Genomic DNA, 12812 nt, shown 5'->3' on the forward strand with positions numbered 1-12812 from the left:
CTTCTGGGTATAACCCCAGTAATTACAGTTATGAAACACAGAGAGCCTTACCTCTCATGCCAAGGAGTGGCCCTTTGAAAGCACAGTCATTGTCACTTATGCAAATGTGGAGAGCCCCAGACAATTTCTTCCTCTACTGGAAACCAAGAGCAGTTTCCTGTCTTGTTTCTTTAGGTGTAAGGGACCCAGGCTGCCAAAGGTCACAGACTTACTGATTACAACTTGACCTTACTTGCCTGTTTCTCACGACGTTACCTTGGTCATCTTAGAGTGACAACAGGGTTAGGTCCCACTGGGAACTAATTTCACTTAGATCCATCAGGGCTTAGGTCCCCAAGCTTTTCTAGGTCAGAACACGGACCTTGTCTCATAAATTTCTCCCAGTTACTACAGAATGGTGAAATCCATTTGTTGCTTAAAATAACCGCCAGCAATTCACCAACCACCCAATGTGATGGGCATGGACTCAGATCGATGTGATAGTTCCTCTTACAGAGAAAGCAGTGAGTTGGTAACATTTTCCCTGGACATGTGTCCCTTGGCCCACCTAGAACAAAACCAGAGAATGACTGGTTCTGGCCACCAAGTGATGTGCAACTCCATGGGACTTGATAGTCACTGGGTCTGTGATTCTCAGCTTTCTGGGACAGGGAATATCAGTGGTGGAATTGAGGTTTGGATTCCTTTATGAGACTTTATGACAGTGGGATTCCAGTCCTTCCCACCTCCTCCCTGTTGGTCTTGGTTCTGAGGGAGGCCATGCGGCTCGGGCCTGAGTGAGCTCTCGTGTGACCCCCAGAACCCAGTTGGTCACTTTTAACCTATAGAAGCATTAACAGTGTTTAGGACATAGCCCATGCTGAGGACTGAGAGATGGGATTTTCTAAGGGAAAAGAGGTTTCATCAATCATGAATTCTTCCTCTCTACAGGGACTTTAAACAAATAAGCAGATAGGCAGAAATATAATTTAAGGTCAGTTTTGACAAAGGCTGTTATGGCAAAGGGATTGGCAAATCTGCAGAGTGAGGAATTTAGACACGGTAGACTGCTTCATTTCCTCCGCTGCTGTAATTTGAAAACCCATGGAACTGGGCTGCGTAGGGCATACAATAGAGATTATAAAAGATCATACCCAGTAAGTATGCAGAGTTGTGGAGTACTGTGTACTATTTCAACATATGCTTACAGTGTGTAATGATCAAATTGGGGTAATCACCATATCCATCACTTCAAATTGCATGATGTTACTATACTGAGTCGCGCCTCCATCCCCCCCCCCCCGTAGCTCTTTTTAAATATGCAGTAGCTCATTAGCTCCAGTGACGCCACTATCCAATAGATACAGTGGAAACCAGGACTTCATTCGCCTATGTTTTTTTTAAACCACCAGCTAACTTCTCACTACACCCCTCCCCGCATCCATGCTTTTCTCTGGTTATTATTAACCTACTCTGTCATTAAAGGTGTTCTTAAAGGTAGCCGGTGATTGCCACGTAATGATGGTTTGGTCCAAAGAGGAAGTTTCTGATGAATCAGGGAAGGACAGGGCTGGGTTAGGATGCTCTTGCAAATTATAAACAAATTCCTATCTGGGGCTGGAGGATAGCCATATGACATCACGCCCCTTGTCGGGACTTCTTTTCCCTGTGTGGTGCATCGTGCAGCACTAAAAAGCATGCTCACTCATCCCCGACACTAAGAGTATTTCTTCTGGGCCAAGGAAGCACATATAAAAACTGAATGCAAAAAGGTAATTTCTCTAAATGTGCAGCCTGAATTAACACCCCATCCCTTTCTATTTGCCTTATTTCTCTCACTTTTGACAGTAAAAATTAAACATATTAGTTTTCTATCAAGGTGGCAAAATACTTTTGACAAATCAACTTTGATGGAAGGAAGAAATGTTATGTCAGCTCAAGGCTCAGATATTCAGTCCAGGGTCAGTTGGCTCCACTATGTTGTGGTCTTTCATGAGCCAGGACATCATGGCAAGGAGCATGTGGTGGGGTAAATTCACCCACCTCCTGGAAGCAGGAGGGAGGGGTCTGGAGTACCAATACCCATTGATATGATGCATGTCCAAAGACCTAGCTTACTTCTACTAGACCTACTGGCTAAAGGACCCACCATTTCCCAGAGGAGTCTCAGGCTAACCATACTTTAACACACAGCCTTTGGTGTATATTTAGGATCTCAGTCAACCGGGTGTGGCCATGAATAGACATAATCCCACATACCCAGGAGGCTGAGGCAGGAGGACCAGAAGTTCAAAGCCCATTAGAGTTATATAAGACTTTGAGGCTCTTTCTCTTCCTGTCGCAGGCGCTGTGGGAGCCGCCGATTACCGTCCAGCCATGGCCAAGTCCAAGAACCACACCACACACAACCAGTCCCGGAAATGGCACAGAAACGGCATCAAGAAACCCCGGTCACAAAGATACGAATCTCTCAAGGGGGTTGACCCCAAGTTCCTGAGGAACATGCGCTTTGCCAAGAAGCACAACAAGAAAGGCCTGAAGAAGATGCAGGCAAATAATGCAAAGGCCATGAGCACACGTGCGGAGGCCATCAAGGCCCTGGTGAAGCCCCAGGTGGTGAAGCCCAAGGTGCCAAAGGGCCCCAGCCGCAAACTCACCCATCTGGCTTTAATTGCTCACCCCAAGCTTGGGAGGCGGATTAGAAGCTACATGGCCAGGGGTCGTAGGCTCCAAAAAACAAAGCCCAAGGTTCAAACCAAGAGAGAGGCCTCAGCTGCAGCTCAGGCTCTCAAAGGTGCCCAGGCCACTGTGAAGGCCCCATAAAAAAGATCTCAGTCTGCCAATGTGAAGACAGATGGACTGGTGTGAACACCTACACAGTATTTGCAGATGTTCAGGACCTTATGCTGTTTTTACAAATAAACTTGAGGCAAGTTCTGTTAAAAAAAAAAAAACTTTGAGGTCAGCCTGAACACCTTAGAGAAACCATGTCTCAAACCAGAGTTGGGAAAAAAGAGCTGTGTACAAGGAGTTCTGATTTAAAGAACACTTGAGTAGCACAGACGAGACTCGTGGTTCACTCCCTAGCATCATGGGAAAAAATTTCAAAAGTCCTGAATCACAGAACTTCATTAAACTTTTTTCTAATTATCTCATCATATGTTCCTTTAGGGAAAATTCCCTCACACATACAGTCCTATTTGTATACACAAAGAAGTATGCCTTAATATAGTTTAGTAACTGGTCAATACTCATAAGCCTTCCATTATTACAAGTAGGATCTCAATAGCTATTAATTTTCTTTCCTGGATCATTTTAAATCTAAACACGCATTTTAAGTTAGGTTAGTGCGACTATTTATTTGTAGACTTCTGTTTTTGTCTTGCTTTTGAGCAAGCAATCTTAAGGCATTCTTACAATAAAGGAGAGAGGCTTTATTGGGCTTAGAGGTTGAGTGAAGTCAGTGGAGCACACGTTAGTATGCTTAGCCTTAACTCCTTTCCCAGTGACTCATCTGCTTCCAATTACTCTTAAAGCAACATGCTCTCTTTTAAAGCCCCACCCATCCCAGTGTGAATTTCCCATAAAGTCCTGTTGCAATCCCAGGGAGCAGCTAGTAGCACTTTCCTAGATGATCCCCGTCCTGTTTTAAACTCGGTGAATGAGTGAGGCCTTGATAGAAAGGAAGCAAAGGTGACCTGAAATGCCCACATGGGAGCAGGGGCATTAACCTTCCCTACCTCCTTCGAGGGCAAATGCCTCGAGGAGATGATGGCATCAGCCTGCTGTTGAGGACAGCGGCCTGAATGTCCCATCAAGAGCTCTTGTACCTGAGGTTTATACTTATTGACAAGGGCTAAGGTGACTTCTTGTGGCTGTGTTCATCCTACTGACTGAATCCATCCACTTGAAAGAGACCTCCAGAAGGGATTTTTTCCCCAAAGAATGACCATTCTGCCTCAGCCTAGAGGACCATAATCAAGGGCCCCTCGCCACTACCTGGAGATGAGATTGCATAGCTCCTGGAGTGAGTTCAAGTGTAAACCTAAATGGGGTATACTTTCCTAAGAGCTTCATGCTGTGGGTGTGATAGAAACTGGGACAGCTGGGAACTTGGGGAGAGTAGACTCATGGCCCTTCCTTTCTAAGGAAAGATAGAGACTATACCCCCATATCTTTCATCTATACATGGAGAAAGCAGCTAGCATCTGTCTCCATAGGGAGGAGCTCAGCCACCCAGGCAAAGGCAAAGGCTTTCATGGGTGTGAGTTCTGCAAAATATGACTTCTGGGCATGATGGTTTCAGTGTTTCTTTTAAAACATAGCTCTTCATCTTCCTTTTGCTCCTGGGTAGGGTGGGGGTGGGGTAGAATTCAGGGCTTGAATATTGTGGGGTGTCACACAGGACCCTGTACGCAGAAGTGGGTGGTGCTTGGTGTCACACTCTGTTGTCGTTGTCTCAACCTTTTTCTTTTCTCTTGACATTTTGCAAGTAGCATGCAATGAAACAATGGAGCAAGCATGGCCAAGCCTGGACATTTCTAGAGACAGGACCCAGGCTCAGGCCCAGAGAGAAAGGTTGACCTGGCCATCTTGAGAATCTCAGGAGCAGCCTGGGAATCTCAGGGTCCAGACATAATGGTGACCGCAGCTGTGACCCCAACCCTGGAGAGAAAGGATGGTCTCCATGTGGGCCAACCTTGGAAAGTGCATTTATCCATCAATGGAAATAACCTGGAGTATGTGTACCAATGTTAATTCTGTCCTGAACTCTGGGCTGGGACTCCAAGTGTCCCAGCAACAGTCAAGGAATCGTCTCAAGCTAGATGTGACCATGTAAAAAGGGGGACAGACACCAAAGCTCGTTAAACTCTTACAGGATTTTAGAAACTTCAAGGGCTTATTACTGCCTCAGAAATGGGGATTAAATGCACAAAGAGTCAAATTCAATGAAGAAGAATGCTGTTTTCATATGAAGCTTCAGATAAATCCATTGTTAACAAGAAAGAGAGCCAGTCAGTGGTGGTGCATGCCTTTAAAACCAGCACTCTCAGAGGTAGAGGCAAGCGGATCTCTGCGGGTCTGGTCTACAGAGCAAGTTCCAGGACAGCCAGGGTCCAACAACTGAATGCAGCAACAGAGGGCAGAATAAACTCTAAGGCACAGAACTGGCTTCCCCACCTGACCTGCACAAAATGTGAGCAGAAATGCTACAGACCACATTTCCATTTCAAGTTAAACTCGGGAGCTGAAGAGATGACTCAGTAATTAAGAGCACATACTGCTCTTGGAGAAGATCCAGGTTTGGTGTTCCCAGTACCAATATGTTAACTTAGAGCCATACGTAACTCTTGTTCTAGGAGATCCTACCCACTCCTCTGACCTCCATGGGCACAAGGCATAGACAGACGTACAGGCAAAACGCTCACATATAAAATAAAATAAAATTAATCTTAAAATAAAATGAGTAAAGTTAAATTAAAATCTACATGAAACAGACATTTTAAGTAATTAAATATTAGGATCTTTATAAGAATAACCATCTTCAAGATGCATGTACCACTTTTGCACACCAAACTGATACATCTGCATGCAACACAACTCCTACACCTACGGCTCAGGAAACATCACTGAAGAAGGAGTAGGAAAGATGGGAAGAGTCGGAGGACCAGAATATCGGCTACAATATTGTGTCTTCTATATATGACAGTAAAGTTGCACCCAAGAAATTTTAACAATATGATTCTGTAAACAAGACCTGCACAGTGATATTACCAATTAACATTTCAACATGGATGGGGGAAATCTCAAAGGCCCTACCCTTGGGTGAAGAGGTACAGGTGAGAGAATCAGTCTTCTGTAGGGATCAACCCCACTTATATAGGCTACCCATTTCCAAGTGGTTTGCTCCAAACACATATACACATGAGCAACATTAAAGGAACTCAGCAGGTCATATGTATATATACATGTTTGTATATTTATGTAATACTAATAATTAAAGGAGTCATGAATTTGAGGAGAGGACACAGGAAGAACTGGACAGAGAAAGGGAGAAATGGAAGTGATATAAATATAGTACTTACATATAAAATTCCCAAGATAATTTGAATTAATCTTTTAAAAAAGAATCAACATCTCAAGATAAGGAAATATGTTTGTTTTACAATAATTTATCCCAGCATTTCCATAGCCTAGGAAATACCCTTCACCTGCACAGCACATCACCCAAAAAAAATTAATTAAGTTGCTCAAAGTGTAAATGATCTAAGAAACAAATTTGTAAAAATGCTGAATAATCTATCAGTTCATTTTACTAATAAATTAATTATTTCCCAAATATATAACAACTACAATGGTTCTTTACTGTTTATAAGCCTATGCTATTTGTCCTCTATAGTTCTTATTGTTATTACATTTTTCAAATTGTAAAGTGTTATTAAGGAAGAAAAGCTTGCTGTCTTCTTGTTCTCAACACAGCTTCTCTTTTCTGGTCTTTGCATAGTCCTGCATCTTTGTCCAGCACCGAGGTTTCTAAGTGTAGAGTTGGCCCTGTCTTGGTCACTTGTGGGTGAGCCATCTCATTTAGTCCTTATTCACAAACCTGCCAGAGAGGAATGACTCAATCTCACACAAGAAAACTCCAGAACCTGGAAACGTTAAGAGACACCCATGGTTACTTGGCTAAGTGACATGGCTGCCACGGGAAAACAGAACCACCCTGTTTTCAATGTCTTTGCTGCTAATCCCCTGCCCACTAACCAAGGTGCTCTGAAAACTTTACCCCTTTGTTTTTCTACAGCACAAAGCCCAGAATGGTACTCTACCAAACACTAGCTTTACTTGGCACTGCCATCAACCTCTCCAGTCTCCTGAGAGGATGGGCTGAATTTGCTGGGATTCAGATTGAGGGCTGCTGCCACCTTGTGAGGGAGCCTTCGTCCAGGTCCCCTTAAGATCCAGAAGCTTTATCACTTCCCTGCTTGCCCATGTACAAACTTGAGACATCTCATAAACCATGCTGACTTCAAGCTTGGTATGAAGCCAACAATGACCTTCATCCTTGGCTCCTCATGTCCTCACCTCCCAAGTGTTAGGATTATAAGCATGAGCCAAGTTTTATGCAGTGCCAGGGAATAGAATCCTGAGCTTCAAGCATGCTAGATAAACACTCTACCAAGTGAACCACATCTCCCACCAAAATTCAGCCTATTTTATTCAAATGTTTACTGTTCATCTCTGTAAGTTCCGTTCAATCCTTCAGCTCTTTCATTGTGAACTGTTTTATCCTGGGCCTTAGGTATGCTTACACTGACTCTTTTTATGCCACTGGCTAACTCTACTATCCTCAGTTTCACTGGCTTCATCTGCACCACCTTTCTTCTGACAGCGGATTGTATCCTTATGTTTCTCTGGCTATCTGGTCATTTCTATGGCATCTAGCACACTTGAAACTCTTGAATGTCGAGGGTGGATTTGGCCATCTCCTTTAAAGGAAAGCTGGGCTTTATTTCCAGCGTGGATTTAGGGTTTTTTTCCCCTCAGATGGTTCTTTCGAAAATGGCTCCACAACCTTCCCAGAGAGCTGCAGAAACCTTTGTAAAGAGCTCACCAGTAGCCCCTTGTTACATTATGAAGGTGGGACGCTTCCTACTTTGCTGTTGGCAATGCATTTCCCAGGTCCATGTACTCCAGAAACATCCACACAGGTACTTTCTGATATTTTCATTTTCCTCTGGCCGTGTGATGTTTGTCCCAAACGTTCTTGTGTCATTAGTCACCCCAGGACGGAAGTCCCCACTACCCCTCTGGTGCAGCTCTCAAGCACTGTCTCCAACTGAGGCCCTATCCTCCCTTTCCCACCTCTGAAGGAACTGGGGGTGTACTGTGCTGTTGGAATAGCTGTCTCAGTGGTTTAAAGCAAAAACATTGCTGGCTGGTCTTGTGATTCAACCTCTCTGTGCCTTCGCTTAGAAACTCCTTATGTAGTAAGTGTTGTGTTCATGAACTTGCCATCCTCCCTCCCTTCCTCCCTCTCTCCCTTTTTCCTTCTCTCCTTTCCTCCTCTCTCTCTACCTGCCTCCCTCCCTCCTCGCTCCCTGTCTCCCTCCCTCCCTTCTCTCTCTCTCTCTCTCTCTCTCTCTCTCTCTCTCTCTCTCTCTCTCTCTCTCTCTCTGTCACAAGTTCTGTACTGGTTGTTGTTTAGTGTCTGGAAACAGTCTTTCACACCATCGTTTTGATGAGAGATGAGTTCCATAAAACAGGATGGTTTGGTTCTTTTGCCCTAGCTGAGAGCCTGGTTATCTTGTCTGTGTACCCCTCTGACTGGGTGCTGCTGTTAGGGAAGACCCCAAACTGGATGCATGTCCGGGTGTACTGGAATCACTCTATATCAACATCTAGAGAGCACCAAATAGAATGAAGCAACCTCTAAGCTGTGCAGGTGTCCTTCACCTCAAACGACACTTGTTAACCAGTTCCACAGTCAGCTTACTAAGAGTCCAGAGATGGAGGCAAGGGCCATGCAGTTATGAATCCTGCAACTGAAGGTGGAGAATGGCAATGTGTGGATGTCTGCAGATCAAAAGCCATGCAAGAGCTGTAGATAGAGGACTCGAGTCAGAACTTGTGGCCCATCAAGGAAAGGTGCTACTATTTGGGAAGTTTGCTGTTTCGAGGAAGAAGAGAGCACAGGACAGTGCCCCCCCCCCCGGCACTTTAGGGGTGAGAAGTGAGTGGGTGGAATGCAGACCAGGCAGGAAGGGGCTGAGCAAAGGCCCTAGCAGTGGGAAAGCAGAGAAAGCAGAGGAAGGGCCAGGTTCCCGTTTCTCTGAGCAAAGTTTTCAGAAGGGATAAAGAGTGAGTTCTGGGTTGAACTGACATTTCCGATTCAGGAAATTGCAATTCTGGGGAGAAGACTAGGAAGAACAAAATATCTACAGTAAGATCCAAAGGGCTATTTCAAGAGATAATGGCTCTGCTTCCAATGAAATATAGGGCATAGAAAATATAAAATGTCTATCTGTACACGTGAGTACATACCTTCCATATACACACATATTTCTATAGATGTTATACACAACACACACACACACCTCTTCCAGTCCTTAGCCCTTGGAAAATAAGCTAGGTATCTTGTAGACCACTCCAGAGGTGCTGCTTCATTCAAATCAAACTGAGTCTGATGACTTTCTTAGTCGCCTGTTTGTTTATGACTGTGATGACCAGAATATTGAAAAAGATTAAGCTACTAATTTTTTTAAAAAATATATATATTAATTTGATTTTACTCTTATACACTCCCAAGAGAATTCCCCCCAAACAGTGACACGCTTGTCCTGACTCTGGATCTTCTACTTCTTATTCCGGCAGCATTTCCGACCTCTTTTAGAACACTGGCCTATTTGTTCTTCCGTTTTAATACAGCTAAACAGAGCACACCGGCCGCCTCTTATTTTGCAGTATATTTTTCGGAGGGTTTTATGGATGAATGCATCGCCTGCAAGGGGAAAAAAAATCACAGCACATTTTAGAAAGAGTGTTAGGAAGACATTGGATCCAGCAAACCATGCATTGCTGAATTAGTTCCTTTTCACGTCTGTTTCTTTTCTCTTGTCCTAATAAATCAAAAGAAAAGTTAAGGGGTGCCTAAGCAAGAAACAATACCTCTATGGGCTGCATCTCAGCTGTAACCACACAGTAGCCTGGCCTCTAAGTCTTTATGTAAGAACTTAGAGTTGGGGACACCATTGTCCCTAGCACCTTTCAAGCAGCCTAGGGTGCCGCTCTACCTCCAACCACTAAGCCCATTTAGAATAGACATCTGTGGGCTTGGGTATCAGACTAAATCGTTCACTTCCATCAGAATTAAAATTCCACATCAACTTTCTCTTGCCTCATTAATTGTATCCCAGTGGGTAAGTGGGTGGAGTGTTGGCTTCGGGGCATTATTTAGTCTTTGAAGAGTGGAACAGGACGAGCTCGGAAGCCTGCTTTAATTTTAATGCTCTTTTGTTGTTGTTGTTGTTGTTGTTGTTGTTTTCAAAACAGGGTTTCTCTAACGATTGTTATAGAAGGAAACACTGGCGATGTTTGGTTTCCACCCAACAGATCCATCTGATCTCTGGCTCACCAGGAACACAGAAGGGCCAACTAAATGACAAGTTCTCAACCCTCTCCCACCCTTAATTTCCCAACCCAGCTTACCTGGAGCAGGCACCAAGAACAAGATGAGGAATGCAAATAGCAGATAATGGAGCCTCATAGCTGACTGCTTCCCAACAAGCCGGGACTGGGCCAAAAGGTGTGCTTGTCCGCCTATATAACGAGGTAAGCTATGATTGTCATTCTTGTAATGTTGTAGTGATGACAATATGACATACTTTCTGACGTGTCTTTCCAGTGTCTCTCACCGCAAAGAACACACCCACTCAGCCAGGAGCTCACATACCCGATGGGAGTCGTCAAGCTTGATAGACTCTTCTGCGGTTCTCTGGGCCCTGGGCACATTTCCAGATCAGGTTCTGGCTGTGGGTACAGATAGAACTGGTATGGACAAGGTATTTCTTTTTGGGGGGTGGCCCCAGGACATGTAGCCTGGGGCTTAATTGCCTTTGAATGTAATCTGCTTTCTGTAGCTACCTAAAAGCCTAGAAGAGACCAGACAGTCTTCTAACAACCAAGGAAGTTAGGTTTTGGACAAGTTAAGAATTGAGGGACAGAACTAGAATTTAGATAGTGAAGATAAAAGAAACTTGGGCTATATTGAAAAGCTTTTGCTACAGGAATACTCGAGCTTAAATGACTCTTTTGTCCCATACTTTATCTTTGTCTAAAACCTATCTAGATTCGTGAGTGAGGGTGTTTCATTTTATCAGAGAGAGTGCCTTAGTGATACATATTCATCTTCTCTCTGTACCAGAGAGGCTTACAAAGACAACGGTGAAGACTTCTAGGTGTTCTTGACCCATGAACTTTTAAAGAAGGTCAAGGCTCGGTTAATTCTTCTAGATATAAATTCAGTAACAGAAGAATCAACAGATTTTTTTTTTGACCAATACATTTAAATGTTGAGGAATTTGATTACTGTGTTATGGGCATTAATTGTCTCTTCAGACAGGAGATCAAGTCATCCCACAGACCTCAACTGTTGCAAGATGTCAAGGCAACTATGGTGGATCCAAGGTTTGGGTGTTTTAGTTCTGGGATGGAAGGATTTGAAATACTGGGATACCTAGCAGGACTAGTAAACAAACTCCTATAGGTTCAGACTAGCCCATGTGCCCCATGGTGGGGAAGACAGAGCAAACCCACAATACAGCAAGAAGGATAAAGCTTCATTTCTTCTCTCGAGGAGCTCCAAGTGGGCTCAGGCCTAAGAGCAGACAAATAGAGCACGGGCACTGACAAGTGAGAACGGCACTTACTCAAGCAAGAGGCTATGCGAATGTAAAATATAGTGTCTCGTGTTAAAGAGTGGGTTCGCATCTGTAGATTTAAGAATACTTTGAAGTTACAGACACTGGTGTTTTAAAATCTAGTTTCCTCTTATATCTGGGGTTAAAGACAGTGGGAAATATTTCGAAATGGACGAAGTTGATGAGTGTGGAGCAGGTTGGAGGTTGGCTTGGCAGTCTTACTATATCTTATATATTACAAGACATAAAAGGACTGGTCTGGGTGTCAGAGAATGACCAGATCGCAGCCTTGTGTCACTGGGCCATCCTATCACTGGGGGTGACTCACTTCTCCGTGTGGAGAACAGATTCCACAGGTGAACCTTTGGCTCTGACATGTGCCTGCACAGAAAGGCCTTTCTATCGCACCATCATTGTCTCAGAAGAGATACATTAGGAATAATGGCCACTTTCCCTCGTTAATCACCTTGCAGATTCTGTTTGTTCTCCTTTGGGTATTCCTGTGGCCGTGTCCCTCTAAATGGTATCTCAGCTGTGACTGCAGCTTTAGGAGATTCTATCTTCCCACTTCTAAGGCGAATTCAGAAAGCTACCTCACAATAACAGAAGATTAAGGAAAGTGTCGACTTTATTTCACACTGGGTAACAGAGCTGTATGACACCACCAGGCCACTGGGTATGCACCAATGTCCCTGTCATCTTCAGACCAAAGGCTTCCCAGGATTTTTGCATCTTGCATGTAGGAATAAACACTCTATGGCTTAAACACCACTGAATTTTAAACATTGATATTGTTCTCTATCCACTATAATCCATGCACTATATCAAGAGGAGAAGAGAGGCAGAGAGAAGGTGAGGGCAGAGTATTCAAAGCATGAATAAAAAAATTAGCACCAAGGATCCCTGGTTCATCCTGAGTCATGTAACTTGAGGTATAGCAAAGTCAATAATCCAGGCAGATGCACAGATGTGAATTTTCCCCAGAAGCAAGATCACAGAGATGGGAAGCATCTGGGGAAACAAGGAGTGGCGAGCAAAATTTGGTTCACATCTGCACTTGATTTAGTTAACGAACACTAAAACTAAGATTCAAGTTATCTGAAATTATAACCCTACCAATAATTCCTTGCATGAAGACAGAGGAGAGATCCTGGAAAAGTGTGTACAATTTAACTGAGTCGTTAAAAAAAAATCCCTGTGTTTACATAATCTACCTGCAAATAATGGTATCCAATGGCTGTTGGAGCATGGCCACCGGGGCACGTTCTAACCAACCTAGAAGCAATCTCTGGGTCTTTACCATTCTGCCCTCTGGTTCTCCTAGCAAAGGCATGGTCCAGAGCACCTACTCTGATAGCTTAGGAATTTCTGCTTGGGAGAATATTCCTACACAGGCTGTGTGGGCCCCCTCGCTCT

General features: G+C 44.0%; 1 protein-coding gene across 1 annotated transcript; it reads right to left on the reverse strand.

The window, feature by feature from the left end:
- Window positions 1-9332: 9332 nt before the first annotated feature.
- On the reverse strand, window positions 9333-10243 carry LOC142856874 (beta-defensin 14-like). Its single transcript, XM_075984515.1, has 2 exons — window positions 10186-10243; window positions 9333-9478 (listed from the first exon to the last, which is right to left on the reverse strand). Exons 1-2 carry the CDS (start codon window positions 10241-10243, stop codon window positions 9333-9335), a joined length of 204 nt encoding a protein of 67 aa, XP_075840630.1.
- Window positions 10244-12812: the final 2569 nt, after the last annotated feature.

Source organism: Microtus pennsylvanicus, chromosome 9, assembly GCF_037038515.1.
Source record: "Microtus pennsylvanicus isolate mMicPen1 chromosome 9, mMicPen1.hap1, whole genome shotgun sequence".
Lineage (NCBI taxonomy): Eukaryota > Metazoa > Chordata > Mammalia > Rodentia > Cricetidae > Microtus > Microtus pennsylvanicus.

Coding starts and splice junctions, on each gene's coding strand:
- LOC142856874 (XM_075984515.1), bottom strand. CDS start 10,243: ATGAGGCTCCATTATCTGCTATTTGCATTCCTCATCTTGTTCTTGGTG. Junction 9,479..10,185: donor GTTCTTGGTGCCTGCTCCAG/GTAAGCTGGGTT, acceptor TTCCCCTTGCAG/GCGATGCATTCATCCATAAA.